Source organism: Desmodus rotundus, chromosome 7 (genome assembly GCF_022682495.2).
Source record: "Desmodus rotundus isolate HL8 chromosome 7, HLdesRot8A.1, whole genome shotgun sequence".
Lineage (NCBI taxonomy): Eukaryota > Metazoa > Chordata > Mammalia > Chiroptera > Phyllostomidae > Desmodus > Desmodus rotundus.
The window spans coordinates 134,732,076-134,752,273 of record NC_071393.1 but is presented as its reverse complement, the minus strand read 5'-3'; the positions used below and the strand labels follow the sequence as shown (position 1 = coordinate 134,752,273).

Below are 20,198 nucleotides of genomic sequence, written 5' to 3'. Positions count from 1 at the left end.
ACCGATGGCTGGTGGAGCGCTTCAGTCACAATGAGGCAGTGAGGGAGAGGAGCGGAGAATGGGGGTGAGTGCTCGGGGCCAGTGGGGGGAGGCGGAGGGCTGTCCTGCAGCCAACTCCCCATCGCAAGGGCTGAGCCACCTACAGAGGCCAAGTGCCCACCCTGGCTCCCAGGCCCAGAAAGGCTGGCCTGGGTCTTCTCGGGGGTAAGGCTGGTGCAGAAGAGGGTGGGGGTAGCCTTCCAAGGGGCACGCAGTAGGAAGGGGAGTCTCCTGAGCAGAAGGGCCAGCCGGTTATGAAAAAAGAAGGGCCCTTTCCTGGAGACTGGGCCACAGCCACCAGCCTGGCTGGCTGCTGGACCGCGACGTGGACGCTCCAGGGAGTCCTGAAAGCCCCTGAGCGGAGCCAGGGCCGAGGGGCCTGCCTGGTGATGAAAGAGGCCACTCTGGAGTCGGGCGCTGGCTTTCCAGTCCTGTTCACGGGAACTCAGTTCCCAGGAACGTGCGGTGGACTTGGCCTTTATCAGGGGACCCCCGCTAGATGAGACTCTGTTCTGCAGTTTCTAAGGGAGTTTTCTTGTCTTTGTTCCCAGTGCAGGCACTCAGCGTGTGTGTGTGTGTGTGTGTGTGTGTGTGTGTGTGTGTGTGTGTGAGAGAGAGAGAGAGAGAGAAAGAGAGAGAGAGGCTGGCTGAGGGGCCAGCCCTGGTTCCTGGTCCCTGCTGTGGGCAGGCTGCCCTAACTCACCCTCGGGGCCGAGACGCACCTCCGAGCCCCTCCCTAAGGTAGAAAGACTCAGAGGCACCAGGGACCAAGCCCCTTGCCACTGCTGCCTAATTGCCCCACTGCCAGCCTCGGGGTCCCAACAGCTGCTCCGGCCCACCGTGGGAGGGCAGCATCGTGTTGCAGGTGGAAGTGCAGGCTGGCTCCCCGCAGACAGACAGACAGACCGCCGCCCCGCTTAGGTGCTGCTCGGGAGACCATTTGTTTCTCAGAATCTAGTTTTGTTGTTTTTCATCGTTGTTATTTCAATTGATTAAAACACTGAAATTTTGACGAAGTTTGGTAAAGTGGTGTTTACATAGGTGCTGCAGCCTCTGCGGCACTACTTGGGGTTGCAGAAGCCGCGCACACAATACATTACGCAATGAAAATATGTTTCTGGTGGGGGGAGCTGGTGGCTTGGGACAGGACTCAGAATGTACTAGGTATGGATTTGGAGAGTCAGCTACCCTCATCCCCCACCAGCCAGAGGACACGGGATAACAAAACCTTCAGCCCCTGACGAGCAGGAGGCTGGGGAGGGGCTCCTAGAGGAGGGTGCACTGTCCCAGCCCCAAGTCCCACTTGGTCCCCATGCTCCAGACACAAACACAGCCCAGCTCCCTAGCCCGAACGGGAGAAGTCAGGACGGAGAGTCCGGGCATGAAGCTGGGGCCGCGGGGGCACCGGCAGCTCGGGCCGCTCGGCAAACAGCCGCGGAGAAAAGAGCCCCGAGCCCGCACCGCAGAGTAAATAACCCCGAAACTCAGGAGAGAGGGGCCTTTGTGCGCGGTGGCCGAGGAAGTTCACTTCTGTGTAAAAGGCAACACGCAAGCCCCGCTCCCTCGGGGGCACGCTGGCCTCGGCACAAAACCCTCATTTAGGCCGGCCCGCCCCAAGAGCCATTTCTGTGAAATTGAGCAGAAGTCAGGTTTAGCCAGAAGTTCTTCCAGGAATTAGGAACCTCTGGAGACTGGAACCCCTGTTCCTTCCGAGCCACGCCTGCCAAAGTCTATAAAATACAAGCCTAAAAAATCTGCCCAAAGACCAGCCTGACATTTTGTATATATTTAAAAAATTAAATTAAATTAATGGTCGCCAAACTTTTCAGGAGAACCCAATTAAAGCCGGTGGGGCAGCCCCTTCCCGGGCCCCCAGGTGCAGGGGAAATGCCAGCATTTCCCTTGGGGGAGGGGTCTGTGCCGGGGCAGGGGGCACAGGGACTTTCATGCCTGTTCACATTGTCCCTGGGCCTTTTTGTCTTCCTCTGAGGGGCTCTGAAAGGAGCTGCCCATCTCAGGAGGGAGGGTCAAGCATTTCGGGAGGACATGGGACAGGCGGGCAGGGCTACGGATTTTTGCCAGGATAGCGTGCCGGCTGCTGCGCGGGGCGATTCATAGGTGGTGTTTCTTCTTGGAGCCCATGGGAGATTACGGTTACTTTTTTCAATATCAGGAAACTGAGGCACAGAGTATCTTGGAGCCTTGAAAAGACACACAGCTCTACTCTGCTCTGCAGCTGGGCTGTGTTCAAGATGGCTAGCCCCTCGGGGTGCCCCTCACTCACCCACAGCCCCAGGGAAAGAAAAGGGACCAAAACCTTAAACACACGGGTGCCTTTGGCTCCCCCTGAGGGCAGGTGAACCCTCTACCCCAAGGGCGACGGGGCCTTGGCATCCTAGCTCTCCGCCTCAAAACCTGTGTTCTTTCTACAACATGCTGCTTACGTGCAAGCACCCCCCACTCTCAACCACGTCCTCTCCCCAGAGCTGTCACCGGCACCCCTGCTGGCGGCCCTGTTGTCACATGCTAGGACTTGCCTCGTTCTCAAGCTCTGGGGCCTGCCCGTTTCCCCCTGGAGAGGAGCAGACCACAGAAAACACCATCGACCACGTCCCGGCTGTAATAAGGCCCCAAAAACCTGTCACTGGGACTCACAGCCCTGAGATGCTGGATCCCAGACTCTGAGTTTTGGGGCACCACACACACAGGTGCCGGCAGACATGGAGGGACTCTGGCGTTTGCACACGAGAGGGCAGTGGGGGCAGGGAGGGTGCCCACCGGGCCACCCCAGGCGTGTTCACAGTGTGGTAGTGTTCTGAGGACTCACCGGGGGCCACGGTGCAAACAGCTCCACCCTCCAACACAGCCTGTCGGCCCAGGGAAGACTAGGAGGTGGCCTTCCGTGAGGGGGAGCCAGATCCAGACAAGACAGGGCACCGAGGGTCCTGGAAAGGGACGATGGAGAGGGGCTAGTTAACAGGTGGCCAGGGTCATGAATTCTAGAAAAATGCCGAACATTGTCTAGAACTAGGAAGAAGTGTCAACAAGGCATCACAAGTCGGGGACTCAGCTTTGCTGGACTTGGCACGAGGTTTTGGGGGGAAGCCTCTATGTAGAAGGCCGAGGAGAGGGGTGCAGAATGGAGCAGGGAGCTGAGGGTGAGGCAGGGAGCCCGGGGGACCAGTCAGGGAGGGGCCATGAGGAAGTAGGGGCTTCCGGCCAGACCCCGAAAGGTCCTACGTGCCGAGCTAAGGCTCTTGGACCACGTCCCAGACGCCATGGGAAGTCAGATGAAGGATTTAAAGCAAGATAGTGACGAGGTCAAATCGGCATCTTAGAAAAATCCCTCAGTGAAAATAAACTTTGCAGACTGGTTAACCCAGCTATCCGGGCTCTAGGAACTCGGGGTAGAGGGACAGTGTCTACAGGCACAGCCCAGCCGGTCACGGCAGGGGCGCTAGTAATGACAAAACATGGGACCCCTAGATCTTCCTGAGCGGGCAACGGTGAGGCAGAATTATACTAATTAAAACCCCGGTTCTTGATGGGCCCCCTCACGTATCCAGGCCAGGGACACTTATGTTTTATGGATTCAGGTGTGTCTGTTCTCTTATATAACAAGCACTATGAACTGGGCGGCCTTTCCGACGGAGGGGGCTTTTTGACCAAAGCTTCTACCGCACACACACGCAACCCCCAGCACAGACACGGAGAGCGGGGGGATTTTCTGCAGGAGAGGAGGGGCTGGCCCTCGGTGGCACATACGTCCCCTGGAATATTAAACGGCTCTTAGAAAGAATGGCAGAGCGAGACAACTGTCCTCTAATGGACGTCAGGGTTTTGCGCAGAACTGGATTAATCATGACCTTTTGTTCATAAACACTTCCTCGCCCCTGGTCCAGGCGTGTCCCTGTTCTATTGTGCTAATTTATGCATTCAAGCATTCATCCGTGATAATGCCATCAACACTCGGGAGCCCACTCCTCCAATCCAGACCTCAGCAATTACTTACACCTGCCTCCCCCATCCATCCCCCGGGGGGGGGGGGGGGGGGGGGAAGAAGCCAGGGCTTCCATGACAGCAGGGAGGTGGTTAAACCGACTTTGGGGTGCGCGGATGCTGGGGCGAGGGTTGTTCTGAGGGACGATGCTGACCCTACCCAAGCATGTTCCTCAGGGAAGCTGCACAAAAAGGAAATGTACACTATGATATAGTTACTGCAAAAAATAAGCAAAAGCATACACTTTAGAGGTCTGCGTCTATACATATGCAAATGCGCTGAAAAAAAAAGTCCGTAATTGGAGTTAATGTGTGGAGGTGGGAGGGGCTGGGACAGAGAGAGCGAGCGCGCTGAAGCTGGCTTTGGCTTTTATCAACAGTGTTTGATTTTTCGTAATGAGTGTATTAATTATCGATGCATTTCTCGCACCATTAAAAATAAACATTTGCAAGTGGGGTTTTTTTGTTGTTGTTTTGAACAAACACTAAAAGGACATTTTGGCTGATGGAGCAGGAATGGACACACCCCCAGAACAAGTCCTGCAGACCCAGGGGGTTTAATGTGAACCCAAAGATAACTTCTGCCTTCATTTCATACATTCTGAAGCTGGAGCCTGGGGGGCCTCTGAGTGGCCAGCAGGTGCGTGGCCACAGGCTCTGACTTCACCACCCCCAGCCCCCCAGCCCCCCAGAGCTGCCCAGCGGGTGTCTGCAATGCACCCACCAGGGAGTACTTTATCCTTTTCCGTCTTTAAGGAGAGGCCCTGAGAGCTAATGCGCTGGCCTGCATCCTCGGGGATTAATTAGCTGACTGGAAAGAGCATGTGACAGGATATTGGCCCCAGGGGAAACGGACACAGGCCTCCGGGGAGCAGCAACCACACTGCTCCCGGGTGGGCATTGACAGCCACACAGCTCGCCACTGGCAAAAAGCCAGCCTTGCTGTGCCCCCTACAGCTCCAACCCCAGGCAGAACGTGTAGCAGCCCTGACCCCTCCCAGTTCTGACCAAGAGGCCACGTGGAGAAGGGGAGCAGCCTCGCAGGTCTCTGCCTGGCCCCCTCATGTCCAAAGCAGTACGTGGCGGCGCCCACCTCCCCTCAGAGCCCACCTGCACCCTCTTTGGCTGTCTCAGGGGTCAGAGCCCCTGGACGAGCATGGGGCTGTGTGCACAACACCAAGCTCACTGTCACCTACAGATAAAGACATCAACTGAGGCTCAGGGACCCAAGGACACAACACCAAGCCAGCCCCGAGCCCACATGAAACCGCACCCTCCCGCATCAGCACAGAGCAACCAAGTGGCTAATCGGTTAGAGTGTCTCTTCCCACTAGGCTAATGCAGATAGGGATCTTCTAGAACTTTTCTCCCCTCTGCCAGCAGGGACATGTCTTCTACTGGGACCTTGTAAGCCGGTTAACCAGCCTCAGCAGCTACCTGCCCCATCCCTGCGCACGAGACTCCGCACTTGACAACACAGCAGTGTGTTCGGGGCTGGGCTGGTCCCCGAACACTTTGAGGAGCCTGTGATCATTTTTCAGATACAAAATATACTTAGGATAAGTAACAATAGTAAACAGCAGCACCCAGACTGAAGTCACCTGCACCACCTCCAGGCAGTGTCACTCCTCCCACGTAAATCCAGGTGACGTCAACACAGCCATGCAGTGGACTCAAAAGAAGGCCCTGGGGACCCAGGGCTGACCCTCCCTGCCCCTGCTCCCCTTGTCTTCCCTCTGGATCCTACACAGACAAAAAGGGCTTTCAAAGGGACAGTGAAAGGACAGGTCCCCCTAAAATAGGGAGCACTTTTACATGTCAAGTACCTACTATATACAAAGCATTTTATATGTTATTTCATTTAAGGCATCTAGGCAATGCCTGAAGAAGGCGGTATGCCCTACAGGAGAGGGGAAGGGGGACTTACAGTCCCTGGTCCAAGGTCACCCACCTCCTCCCGGGGGGCAGCATGCCCTCTCTGCCCCTTAGCAGGCCCCGGGGGCGCCCATCCCAAATGTCCCAGTTGTCAGCCCTCTTTCGCGTCCCAGGGAGCGATCTGAGCAGCTCCCCAGTCACGTGCCTGACTCTGGATTTTTAATTACATTCCTACATTACAGAGGCAGAACCCCTAACTCTTCAAGGCCTCCCCTCCCCCAAAAGGCTGTCGGTGTGACAGAGCAGGCCCATGTACCTGGTCGGCTGCAAGGTCAGGCTCGGAGGGCCCCACACACCTCTGGGCAGGCCCGCCGTCCCAGGGCCCGGGTGCGGCCACGCCTGATCAGGAACCCCGCACTCGCTGCCCTCCGGGGGCAGCGAGCCTCAGCTGTGGAACCAAGGGCTCGAGTTAGTTCCATTCTAAGGAGGGCACACGTTTACAAATTGTTCAAATACATAAACGAGGGGAGAAAAAATGATCATTTTTCAGACCTTAGATTCCATCCTGGGCCAGGCATCTGCTCCCTTCCTGGGAGAAAGTTGTCGCCTCACCTCTGGCCACCTGGGAAGGAAGAGAAACTGCTCAGGGGTCATGGCCAAGGCGCAGCCCACCTGTCTGAGCTACTGCCTCGGGCCTCACCACTGCCCGCAGCCCTACTATGCACTAAGGGAAGGTGGGCACAGAGCAGTGCATGCAGACTGACACCAGGGGCCAGAGCAAAACAGGATGGGGTCTCCCCTCCCTGGACATGGGCAGGGCTCCCAGGTGAGGGCAGCACCACCTGCCTGGGAAGGTGCTACTTCAAACTCTCTGGGAGTCAAAGGTCAGGGAGCTGAGAGGGTCACTCGGGTCACACAGAATTCCATTTGCTGGATAGCAAAATAGGGGTCCCGCAAGAACAAGGGTGGGGTGCTGGACAGAGCACTAGTGGGGCCCCTGGGTGGGTGGGCACGCGGCCCATGTCAGTGACTGTTAGAGATGTGAGTGGGTTGAGGTACGCCCTGGGCCTCAGTTTCCCCTTCTGGAAAATGGGGTAACGAAAGGCCCTCCATGGGGTGTTCTGCTCGAAGAACGAGGAGAATGAAACCGGCACCGGGCACACGGGAAGTGTGCATGCGAGCCACCTCACGGGGGCACCAGACGCAGGTCGGGGACAGGGCTCCTGATGCCCCTGAGAGAGGCTTCGGGCTGCAATGGTGCAAGAGGCCTGGGCTCGCATGACAAAGCCATTAATCTGTCCAATAACTTTCTAGAAAGAAGCCAGGTCCCAGCCAGAGGACGGAGCAAACCCACTGAATACTCGCATCAAAGGTAAGACTGGGAGCGGGGCCGTGCTGACCTCCCCACTGGGGCGGGGGTCTGGGCACTTAATGGGGTGGGCAGGCGATTGGGAAGAAATGTTGAAGGGTCCTTTTGTCTACAGAAAAACCGTGGCGTGGGGTACTCAGTACTTTGGTTCAAACACATGAGCGGCTATAATTAGCACGTCCTGGGCCAGCTGTCCTACCCTCTACCGACACCCAAATTAGCCAAAATGCGTCGGGAATGACTCCATGAGCTTTTGGGGGAGACGGAGGCAGACTCCCATTGGGCCACAAGGCTGGCTGTGTGGACCATAGAATGAAATGGGCCTCTCTGGGCCTGAGGGTCCCTCAAGGTCCCCAGATGGCCACTGCACATCCCACATGGGGCGTCTACTCCTGCTCTCTCCATGCCACCACCGGGCTTTGAGTGCTGTCCTGCCTCTTCCTTCCTGAACTGGGCCGGCTAAACCTCAAAATTCAATGCTGGGAAGCAAGGGACACACCCACATGGTATGGAGCACAGTCAGTAATAGGGGCCAAGGGGCGAGGGTCCTGCCTGTCCCCAAGCAGACACTGAGGCAACATCCGTTCTAACTAATAGAAGGTAATTACCCCTGTTGGGATGCCTGCATCCACACACCCCACCCCTCCCCAGCCTCAGTCACCGGCCACATCACCAGGGGGTTTGGTGGCCAGGGTCCGAGAGCCAATGCCACCTCCAGTCACAGGTCCTGGGCAAGCTCCCTCACCCCCCAGGCTGCCGCACAGTCCTTTCCAAGGCTGGGCACTGCCCCACACAGGGCTGGGACCACCATTAACGTCGGCCCCACGTGTGAAGATGGTGTCTGCACCACAACCGGCCTGGCTCCAGGATGACAGAACAAGCTCTTATGGCACTTCACAGTTTACTAATAAGGGCTTGACACGCCCATGTCCCCTGGGGAAAAGGTCCCCTTCCACTTGTCAATGGGGACCCTGAAACCAGCCTCTGCCCCCACCTCGGGGCCTCCTGTGGCATGCAGCTCCGGGCTCACCCAGGCAGCGACAGACCACCAGAGATAGGCCTGGATCCCCCGAAGCCCCTCTTAGCCCAGGTGTCAAACCTGGACAAGCTCTGGACGAAACCACCCAGCCTGTGCTCCTCACAGCAGCTGAGATGTGGGACCCTCTAATTAAATGGAATAAAAGAACCCAATTAACAAAAGCAGACAATGGTACTGAGACAAGGTGGGGGCCACTGAGTTCCATCTGCTCTGCCAAACCGCTCCCCCCCACCACTGTGCCCCAGGGTCACCCCTCAAGCACCTCTCAGGACCCCAGAGGGACAGGAGCAAAATGAGAAGACTACTACCCAGCCCTCCTTGCTGCTCTGGGGAAACTGAGGACCCAGGAGGAGAGGGTCACACTGAAAGTCAGCATGGGTCCCGCTGGCAGCTGGCTGGCTCCTTCCTCTGGCATGCTTGCCTTGAAAGGCAAGCACACCATCAGGAACAGCTGATTGGCCCAACCGATTAGGGCAACTCAGAGGAGGACACTTCTCTGTGACCCCTCTCCCAGTCCCTCCCAGGGTTATTCTGGGCCGGGTGATCCAGCTGCCCCCTGGAGCTGCCAGTCAAGGGGTGGGGGGTTGGGGGAGGACAGGGACTTGTCCGCAAGAACACTGCCGGGGCAGGGGCACTGCCCTTCACCTTGATGCCTGGAGGAGGTGAGGGACTTTGGGGAACCTCCCCAAGAGGCCCCCCCAGCACAGTTTGGGGTTGGAAGAGAAGCCCTGGGAACCGGCCCAGCTCTGCCGTCACTCCCTGTCTGTCCTGAGTCACAGTGACCCCCTTTCAGAGACTCAGTTTCCCCAATGATGTCCGAGGCCCCTTGGGGCCACAACAGTCATGCCCCAGAGGAAGAAAGGGAAGGCTGGCTGCTCTGGGCCAAGGTGAGGAGGCTTTCTCTTCAGTAAGGCCCGGGGGTCTCCAGCCGCAAGCCAGGCAGTGAAGTGGACAAGGGACAGGGCAGGGGCCTGGAAGGGAGGGCCTTGTAGGCCAGCAGCCCCCTGTAGGCCCTACAGCCCACTGGTACACTCCTTGTGCGCTCCCAGAGAGCCTCTGCTCCTGACTACGAAGCTGAATGAGGAGGGATCACAGTACGGGTCCAACCCAGGGAAACCAAGAAGGAGCCCCAGCCTTAGCCTGCCAAGGGCACCTCTTGACCTTGACTTTAGTTCAACAAAGCAACTAACTACAACCTGTGGCCCTCCCAGTGCCTCGGGGCACCCACCCCCTGCCAGCAGGACCTGGGCAGCAGAGGAAGCCAATGGAGGATATTCATGGTAGGGTCACTTAGCTCCCAAGACCTCGTGCTGTGTCCCTCCAACCCAGATGGCTCTGAGTACATTCTAGCAGCTGACAGGGTCTTCACCTGGTGTGGGACCTGACACCCGCCCTGGTAGCCCAGAGAGCCAGGGGCTCCCGCCTTAACGCTGGCGTCTAAGAGGCCAGGGATGGGGAACACGGAAAAGAGCCCCAATCTCCCTCCTCTCCCTCCACCCCCCCACCTGCCATCTTTACCTTCCTTCTCAGCAGCTGGGGCCCCACACCCTCCTCCCCTGCCCTCACCTCTCCCCTAATCCCTCCACCCCCCACCCCAGGCTCAACTCTGCTCCTAAATATCCTCTCATCTCCTCTTCCAAGCTCTATTTTTAAAATCAGATTTCCTTTACTGTACAAGTGAGCTGACAGGGAGAGGTATTCGCAGAGGGATGGGCCCCACGACCCCCCCCCACAGCCAACCCTTCATAGATGCACGCTGGCAGCCCTGACCCAATCAATGGGCCACTTGCTCAGAGGCGAGCAGGGTGCTGACCTGACGGAGGAGGCTCTGGGCACGGCAGGTGGTGAGGCTGGGGTGTGTGTCTGTGGGTGTCAGGGGGAGAGGGCTCGACTCCAAGACCCCGAACCAGGGGCACCAAGGCCTGATGTGGGAGGGGGTGTGAAGTGGGGACTTCCAAAGCGGTAGTCGATATGGCTTAAAGAAACTGTCCTGCAGCTTGAGACCCCACATGGGTCATGGGACCTTCACAGGACTGAGAGCCCAGAAAAGAGGCAGGGGCAGTGGTGGGCAGGTGGGCAGGAGGGCAGGAGTCCGAGGACGCATGGAGTGACTGGCCAAAGTGACAGGTAAGACAGCACAGGCACCTCCACCTTTTGAAATGATGTCCCCAGCAAGGCCCAAAGTCCTCACAAAGGGATGGACAGCTGAGCCCAGAGACCCTCAACAGGGTAGAGGGAAACCTCCCAGCTTTAACCCCCAAGACCCCACGCTCACCTTTACCATGGCATGTAACTACAAGGGCGCGGTCCCCACCTCCTTGCTGGTGACAGATGTCCGGCAGGGAGAGGCTGCCTCCGTTTCTTCACCCCGGGAAACCCAGCTCAGTGCCTGTCCCGGGAAAAAAAATCAGGACATGCTTCCGTGTGAATCAACGAAATTATACGCAGAGGCACCAGCTTAAACACATAAACAAACCTGGGGACAATAAAATCAACACGTGTTTGGCGGCAGGAAGTAAGAAACCCAGTCTTTCGGGGTGACATACGAGGACAGAGGGCTGACACTAGAAATTGGAGGTGATAAAAAATTTTGGATTCCTGCAAAGGAATTTCGGCCTTATATCCTAAGTAAGGAGCGGCAACAGAAAGGCTTTCCAGTTCCAGACACTTGGTGCAGTTTTCATTCCGCACTCAGGCCTTCGGATTTCACGTTGGGGGCAGGAAATGTGGAAGGGCGTAAACTGAGATAACCGCGGGCAGCTCCGGGCACCGTGCTAAGAGGCGGAGATACTTTCTCGCAGCATGAAAAGATTTTAAGCAGGGCTTTCATGAATAGATCTGGGGGTATCTGGACTTTATTTTGAGGAGTGACAAAATCAAACTTTTAAATCATGCTAAAGAATTTGGGCTCCTGCCAAAGGGTTTTAAGAAACGTGATGGTGAGGTTTTTGCTTTGGGGAGATAAGTCTGCAGAAAAACACAATCAAATGTATTCAAGACAACTGGCTTTGGACTCTATTATAGGCGATGAGGAAACACGGAAAATTAGAAATAGAATGGGAAGAGCCACAAATTTAAGCACCACACTAGGACATTTGGACTTTATCAGCTGAGGGGATGCTGTCTGACTTTGAGAGCCTGCCGGCGAGGTTTGATTGACACTGGCACCAACGCTGAGTGGCTCCAACCAGGGGACTTCCATGACCGACGCGGGGGAGACGCAAACAGACTTGGAATTTATTCCCAGGCGCGACATGGTTAGTTTTTTGTTGCACAAGCCGAGGAGTTTGATGTTAGCCAATACAAAGTTCTGAGAGAGGGACATCATGGGGGGCTGGTTTGGTATTTGATAAACAGTATGCAGTGAAATCACAAAATAAAATTCACATTTTACGCTAAGAACTTGGTCTTTCACTCCACAACTGAGAGAGATGCTAAGAGTTTAAGGCACACTTAGTTACAGGATAAAATTTTATATACTGCGCTGGGAAGTGTGAATTTTATTTTAAGGGATGACAAGATCAGATTTTTACATCATGCTAATAAGTTTGGGTTTAAGCCAATAAAGGCTTTAAAAGAATGATGGGATGAGATTTAGGGCTTTTTTATAGACTGGTCTGAAGATAAATTACATGGTAAAATGTTGCATTTTATGTTAAGTAGTTGGGACTTTATGTCACAAAGCAATGAAGAAACCTAGAGAAGTTTGAAATCGAGTTACATGATCAAACTTACGCATTTCGGCAGAGCTGCAAAAGTGGATTTTTATGGTAAAGATAATATGATCAGATTTTTATCACATGCCAAGAAGATGAGATTTTATGTGAGAGTTGAAGGCATCTGAGCATTTCATTTGAGGGAGGGATATGATCTCATTTTGGAACACTCAGTGAATGCAGAGGCAGTTGAGGTTTTAGCCAATGAGAGTTTCGTCTCCAGGGGAATTAGCTGGAAAGACAAATTTTATGCTAAGGTGTCTGGATTTGATGAACCAGATAATAAACTGAGCGTGGACAGCACGGAGGAGGCAGCCTCTGGCCCAAGTGCATCCTGTCTGTACTTTAGGCTAGAGAAGTGGGTCATGCACAGCAAGGAAGGGATGGGCGGGGCGGGGCGCATGCAGAGGTCATATGGCTGAGTCCACACGGCATGTGAAGTTTGGACTCTGTTTGGAGGACAGGACCTCATTTTTGTGCCTGCTGAGGAATTTGGATTTCAGCCATTAGGAGATTTTAAGAGAGGAGTATGGAGAAATCTCTGTGTTTGATAAGTGTGCATGGAAATTATAGAATAAGATGTGTATTTTAGGCCAAGGAGTTTAGATCTTGTCTCAAAGGAGACAAGAGATATTTTAGGGGTTTTAGCAGAAGTTATGGGACCAAATTCATCATGTATGTTGCAAGGGGGGTGACCTTTTATTTATTATGTGTGGTCATATTTTTGTATCATGCTTTAGAAGGTCGGAATTCGGTCAAAGGGTTTAGAAGCAGCTGGGCAAGATTTGGGGTTCTATAGCCATCAGCTTGCAAATAAATCACACGATAAAAATTTTTATTTTACGGTAAGTGATTGGAACTGGTATTATTGGCAATGAACAAAAACTTTGGAAGTTTTAAATAAAGAAGTTATGAGATAATTTTTATGCATCTTGCTAAAAGATACATAAAAATCTGCATCTTTTTGAACTTTGATGTTCGAAGGAGTATTGAAATCAGGTTTTAGGTTGAAAACAGGAATGTTGAAGGACTTAATCAGTTACACCATCAAATTTGTAAACACATTAATAATTGTAGACTTTATATTTAAGGAGGAGTATAATCTAGTTTTTAAATCATCTTGCTAAGGAACTTATATTTTAGCCAATAGTTTTAAGGACTTTACGAGACATACTAAGATTCTGAATTACAATCAATTTAAATTTTTTACATTTTAAATATTAACCAATAAAGAGTTTTAAGGGTTTTTAGTGAGATACTGAGATTTTATATTTTACATTTTAACCAATTTAAATTTTCCAATTTTAAATTTTAGCCAATAAAGGGTTTTAAGGGTTTTAAGAAACATACCGAGATTTTTACTCCTAACAGAAAAGTCTGCAGATGAATTACTTAGTCAAATTTTGTATTTTAATTAGAACGTGGTATCAGAGACAGAATTTTACAGTATTAATACACACCTTATAGGACTTTTTATGAAGAGGAGGTAAGGTAACTTAGGCAGCGTGGTCTGCATATGTGGCTGCGAGGGGGTTGCTTCCAGCACTAATGGGGGTGGTGGTAAAAAGGATGGCGAGGGTGTGACAGAATTGGTGCTAAAAAATGTAATCTCCGCCTTGAGAGATGGCATGATCAGAATTTTCTATTATTCAAAGGCCTCGACATTCTAGCCAGAAAACGATTTTGGTGAGTGTATGTGTCAGGAATTTTTATGCTAAAAGATTTGGACTTCATACTGTAGACAGCAAATAAACCAAGGAAGGTTTTAATCCGCAGGCCTGAGGGGTCAGATTAACTGTCCCGCTAACAACAGTGTCCTAAGAAAGGGCAGGTCAGAATTTTCTATCTCGTTGGAAGGCTTGGATTTTAGCCAATGAGGAGTTTACAGAAGGGCACGAGTATGTGTTTTTAATGGATCTGCCCAGTGCTTCAGGAGAAGTACGGAAGGGGCCACACGTGTGAGAGCGAGACCCGCAGAGCTACTCTCCTCAACGACCAGAACTCAGTCCGCTGTGCCCCAGCGGAGCGGACACGCACGAAACCCCACCAGAACACCTCTTTAAACTCAGTCTTGGCCCATGAAAAACCAACTGCATACATACACCCCTTTGTTGGGGGAAAACCAACCAACAACAGGGAGGGGCTGCCTGCTAGAGCAGAGGGGTCAGCCACCCCCTCCCCAGTAAGACTGCAGGGACGAGTCCACACGTTTGCCCGTGTGGAATCGAGGCCAAGGTTTTGAAGTTCCCGCACCCCAGAGACGAAGGGGACAACCCTGGGCAGGTGGAGACTTCGGAAGGGGCGGGGAGAGGATTGGCCGGGTTCCTCCGCCGCTCAGAGCTGGGGCAGACATGGCATGGCAAGTCCATCAAAAAGAGACAGAGAAATAAGCCAGAAATCCCGAGTTAGCCTCCCATTGCCCTGTGCAAGTCCCTGGCACACTGTCGATGTTTTATAAACGCTTACAGAAAAAATAAAACCCGGAATCCAGAGCTCTATATCCAGCCCCCGCAATTTCTACTTTGAATCTGGGGGAGGAAATAAAGCTATTTTGGGCCGCTGACCCAGGACAGCGGCCAAGTGCCCATTTTCTCCTCTTCCCCTGAACTTGTTAAACAACAGGCGTCCCTGTAGAGATTCCCACCTCACAGCAAGGCCAAGCTTGCCCCAGGGGAGCTCGCCTGCCAGCACCGGTTTTGGATGGCACAGAGATGTGACCTCTGTGACTTGCGGGCGACCACAGGAGGGAAAGAGGATTGACCAGGCACGGGTGCCAGGGTGAAATGAAGCAGCCAGTGCAGCCTGCCAGGTGCCTGCTGCCATGGTGCTCTGGGCCCATCGCCCCACCGAATTTATGGGCTGTGAATTTCTCACCGCCACGGGGAAGCAGGCAGGCCAGACAGGCAGAGCAAGCCTGGGAGAGTGGGCAAGAAGGTTAGGGGTTGACAGATATCCCCAATTCTCTCCCTGGGGGGACCACAAGTGGGACACGGAGGCTTCCCCACTTTCTCCGTGTTCCATGTGCTGGGCAGCTGATTCATCCTGGGGACCCGACCCTGACCTTGAGACCCTAAACCACTGCCTTTCCTGCCCACCCCTCTGCCCCCCGCCAGGTTCTGATCGCTGTGGTCCCAGTCGCTGACTGGCCGCATCGCCAACCTTACCAGTCTTCAGAGAACACTCCTTTCCATCCGACGAAATGATAGAACCCTCTGAAGACTCATTTGAGACGATGATGGAGCGTAAGAATCCATCATCAAAACAAATGGAGTCCTCCGAGGGCTCATCCAACACCGCCGTGGAGACCGCAGGCAGCGGAGTGCAGGAGGCGGCGGCGGGGCCGGCCGGCGGCCCCACCCAGGAAACGGCAGAGCTGCCCAGTGTCCTCCTCCAAGACATGGAGGAGCCATCCAGTGGCCCACATAGGGAAATAAAGGATCCACCCAATGACCTACTCCAAGACCTGGAGGAGTCACGCAACGCTTCACGTCAGGAAGTGGGGGATCCGATCGGTGAGGCACCTGGTGAGATGGAAGAAGCATTTGTCAACCCCTGGGGAGAACCGGAAGGGCAAGACGAAGACACTGACCTTTCTGGATGGCAAGAGGAGGAGCGTCCTGAAGAGCAGGCCGAAGACTCCAGCACGGAGTTCATGGTCATGTTGAGGTCCCTCATCTCTCTGTACTTCCGGATGCAAGACCTCAAAGAGCAGCAGAGAGTGGCGGAAGACATCCTGGTGAGAGGGATCACCACCGGCCAACTGCCACCCCCGAGGCCCTTCTCGGGCGACCGCAGAGAGTACCGCGAGTTCATCGTGCTCTGCCAGCTGATCTTACAAAGCTACCCGAGGAGGTTCTGCAGCGACCGCCTGCGAGTGCGGTACGTCATCAGCCACCTCTCCGGCATGGCCCTCGAATGGGCCAAAGGCCTCGTGCAGGCAGGCAGCCCCCTGATCAGTGATTTCCCGGCCTTCCTAGAGGCCATGTCAGAGGTGTTCGAGTACCGGCAGGCCATGCGTGTGGCGGAAGACGCCATGTTCCGCATCAGGCAAGGGGATCGTGCCGCCATCGACTACGTCAAAGAGTTCCAGGGCTTGGTACCCACCTTGGGCTGGCCAGATGAAGTCCTGCAGGCCCACCTGTGCCAGGGGCTCAACGAGGAGATCAGGCATTATCTGTTCCGGGTCCCTCAGCCGGATTCCCTGGACAGTCTGATCGTGCTGGTCCTGCAGATCGAAGAGAAGCTGGCTGAGAGAAGGGCCGTGCTCCGGCTGCCCCCCGAGGCCCGCCCTCGGAACCTGACCTGGATCGACTCACCTGCTCCAGAGAGGTGGATGGTCAGCAGCTGGCTGCCGTGCGACGTCCACCCCACCATTGACCGCAAGCACCTCTTCCTGCTGCTCCTGGTGAGAGTGAACCCATACCACAGCGTCGCGGTGCAGGCCTTAGTGGACTCAGGGGCGGCCTCCAACTTCATGGATGAGAGATTTGCCCAAGAGCACTACGTCGAGCTGTACGAGAAGCCCTACCCGCAGTCCATCCAAACCGTGGATGGCTCGCTGATCGGCAATGAACCCGTCTGGCTGCACACCGAGCCCCTGGTGTGCATTCATCAGAACCACCAGGAGTCCATCGAATTCGACATTGTTCCTTCACCCAACTTCTCCGTGATCTTGGGCATCAACTGGCTCCGCGTGCACACCCCCGAAGTCGACTGGGCCCAAGGCCGCTGCACCTTCCACTCTCCCTACTGCCTAAAGAACTGCTTCTGCCCGCCCCCACCATGCACCGCGCTGGAGAGACATGCGATAAGCCTGCTGCCCGGACTGCCGCCCCAGTACTCCGACCTGGCCGACGTGTTTAACCCGAAGGAAGCAGATGATGAGACTTCCGACCAGCCAAGCTCAGACGGATCCGATGATCTTTCTGAATCAGAGCCCTCTGAGCTTCAGCAGGCTGGAGACAGTGATCACAGCGACGCCTTCTACGAGTGTCCCTCCTCGGCGCCCTGGGAACCTGCGGGTGCTGGGGTGCAAGAAACAGCCAAGCTGCGGGACAACTACTGGGACCTGCACGACATGCTGACCAACAAACAGGACTACATACAGATGATTCCGGAACTGTTCGACCAGTTACACGGAGCTACATGGTTCACAAAGCTGGAGCTGCGCGGCACCATCGTGGAAGAAAGCATGAACATACACCAAACAGAAGACGTATGGAGGACAGCGTTTGGTTTGGAGCCTCAAGAGACGGACAGCTACCAGCCCTTCGTGATCTGCCCAGACCCTCTGATTCCTCAGAGCACGGTGCACTGCATCCTGAAGGACATGCTGAGTCACTCCGTGCTCTCCTACGGGCACGACGTCCTGGTCTACTCAATGAGCCAGGAGGAGCACCTGCAGCATGTCCGCCAAGTCCTGGTCCGCTTCCGGCACCACAGCGTCTACTGCTCCCTGGACAGGAGCCAGTTCCACCGACACACTGTCGAGTTCCTGGGATTCGTCTTGAACCCCAAAGGGGTGAGGATGAACAAGAGCATCGTGACCACCATCACAGGGTACCCCATCCCTGGCTCTAAGAAGTCCCTGCGACACCTGATCGAATTCATTCTCCCCTACCGCCACTTCGTGGAGCGCTTCACCATCATCACCGAGCCCTTGGTGCGGCAGCTGCTGAGCACCGAGCCCTTCTACTGGGGCGACGAGGAGCAGGAGGCCTTCGAATGCCTGAAGCGGGCCTTCCGCAAGGCCCCCCTCCTGCACCACCCAAAGCCCCAGAACCCGTTCTACTTGGAAACAGGCATCACGCAGACGGCTCTGCATGCCTCCCTCATCCAAGTGGATGACCAGACCGGCAAGAGAGTCTCCTGTGCTTTCTACTCCCGAAACATCGCTCCTATCGAAGTCGACTACTCTCCACTGGAGATGAAGATCCTTCCAATACGGGCTGCCTTCATGGTGTGGTGCCGCTACCTGGAGAACACCGAGGAGCCCATCATGATCCTTCTTAACACGGAGGATCTCACCTCTCTGAATAATGACAGGCTCACCGTACTTCTCCCGGGGCATTGGGTCTTCTTCTTCTCCCACTTCAACTTTGAAGTCATGGAACGGCCCGAACAAGATGGCGGCCGGCCTCTGCCCCCCGTGAGGAACCCCGGCCGCAGGGCCTTCCAGGCCCGCACTGCCACCCGGCCCCGCAGGCTGTTCAACTCGGGAGGATCCCCCGGGGATCAGCTCCCAGAATCGGGGGAAGAAGAGGAGACCGAAGATGCCCCTCCCCAGGAGGAGTCAAGCGGGCAGACCCTCCGTCAAAAGTTCCTGGCTTGGGTCCCCGTGGACCAAATACTCAGCAACCTCCTGGCCCATCTCAGCGTGGCCCAGATCAGGGCGGTCATTCTGCACTTCTTCCGAGGCCTGCTATTCTGGAAGAACACCCTGGCCGTGGCGGCCCTGCTGGTGATGATGAGGGTGAAGCAGCGCCTGCCGCTGTTTCCCGCACCTGCCCTGGCAGTGGCGCGGCTGCCCGCCAGGCGCTCCCCGCGCCTCGTCCTGGACTCGTCCCTCCTCGCAAACCACGGCATCGCCACGGCCGTCACCCGGATGCTGACCCAGATGCCCCCTTTCGTGGGCACTGACGCCGTCCCGGCCATGCCGGGGGCCCTGCTGCCCTGGGCCTCTCGGGCCCTGCGCTTCCCGCCTGAGTTCTGGATGATGCTGCGCGAGCGCTTCTCTGTCAGAGTCAGCCCTGGAGAAGGACCTCAACCCCTGCTGCTCGGGAGCCACCACCTGGAGCTGCACGTCGTCGGCCGTGATGTCGTCTTGCGAGAAGCCCTGCAAGACGACCTGCAACGTTTCCGTCAGTGTGGCCTGCATGACGGCCTGCAAGACACCTCGCAGGACGCGCAGGAGGACGACGTGCAGGAGGACGACGTGCCGGAGGACGACGTGCAGGAGGACGACGTGCCGGAGGACGACGTGCCGGAGGACGACGTGCCAGAGGACGAGGTGCCAGGGGACCAGGCGCAGGGGAACAACGTGCCAGGGGACAACGCGCAAGGGGACCAGGTGCAGGACGCCCCGGGCGCTGACCCCAGCCCCGCCATCCCGAATCAACAGGAGGCCCCGGTTGGAATCCTCAGCTTCCTACACAGCCACTTGCGTGCCGCCCAGGAGCAGCCCAACCGGGCCCAGCAGGACCCGGCGGCCCGGAGCCTGGCCCACTTCCTGGCCATGATCTGTGCAGAGGCCCCGGTCCCGATCCGGGGCAGACAGCCCCGGGAAAGAGCAAGGCTAGAAGAGCTCCCCGAGGATGACGAGGACCCAGGCCAGAACTGAGAAACCACTTCTCCGGTCAAGAGCCCTCCCTCCTTGGCCCCAGACACCCACACTCACTCCTCTCAGGCCCCCACGTGCCTACACCCGCTTCGCTCGAACCCTGCACCGCTCCTGCCGCTCCTGCCCCAAGGGGAGCCCACTCCAGATGGACAATGATTACTTCGGCTCATCAGCCAGCAACGTCATCAGTGCCAACAGGCTAGCTGGCCCAAGGCTACACAACGTCCCTCCCGTCTGAGTTCTCCAGGTCCCAGGCCCGTCACTGGGACCGAGGCCAACCACAGGAGAAAGCAGTGATGAGCAGGAAATGACCCCATGACCCCAGGCCAGGTGAGAATCAAGCACAGCAGACTCAGCCAAGCAAGCAGATGCCAGGTACCCGCCCCCATGAAGTGGCGGGTGGCCGCTGGGTGCCATCCTGGAACACCGACCTCGAATGCTCCACTGATTTCTTCTACCTCCAGCACCGGTGCTCCTGCCCCCTGGGCTGCCCCACCCCCACCCCCACCCTCTCGGCGTGTCTCTTCTGTTCTTCAAGTGTGCAGCGGTGCCTCCCCCATGCCACCCCTGCCACCCCCTGCCAAGCCGGCCACCCCCACAGTCTGGTCCAGTCCACTCCCCACTGACTGCCTGGCCCTGACTCTTGCCCCTTACCTGGACAGCATGCTCCACGGGGCAGCCCGACGTACCAGCACTTACCAGACTCGCATCCTCAAGAGGCCCCGGGACTCCCCAGGAGCCCGAGGGCTCCCTGTCCCCCTCCCGGGATGGGTGGCTCAGAGGCCTCCGAGAGAGACTGGGCACTCTGCGATCCCCAGGGCA

At 55.8% G+C, this 20,198-nt stretch overlaps 1 protein-coding gene and 1 non-coding gene across 2 annotated transcripts; one reads left to right on the top strand and one right to left on the bottom strand.

The window, feature by feature from the left end:
• Positions 1 to 3,863: 3,863 nt before the first annotated feature.
• LOC112312123 (small nucleolar RNA SNORD112) lies at positions 3,864 to 3,940 on the bottom strand. The gene has a single exon (XR_002975565.2). It is a non-coding gene; the product is annotated as a small nucleolar RNA SNORD112 (small nucleolar RNA).
• Positions 3,941 to 15,236: 11,296 nt separating this feature from the next.
• RTL1 (retrotransposon Gag like 1) lies at positions 15,237 to 19,376 on the top strand. The gene has a single exon (XM_024568168.2). The coding sequence runs from the start codon at positions 15,237 to 15,239 to the stop codon at positions 19,374 to 19,376; it is 4,140 nt and encodes a 1,379-aa protein (XP_024423936.2).
• Positions 19,377 to 20,198: the final 822 nt, after the last annotated feature.

Coding starts and splice junctions, on each gene's coding strand:
- RTL1 (XM_024568168.2), top strand. CDS start 15,237: ATGATAGAACCCTCTGAAGACTCATTTGAGACGATGATGGAGCGTAAG.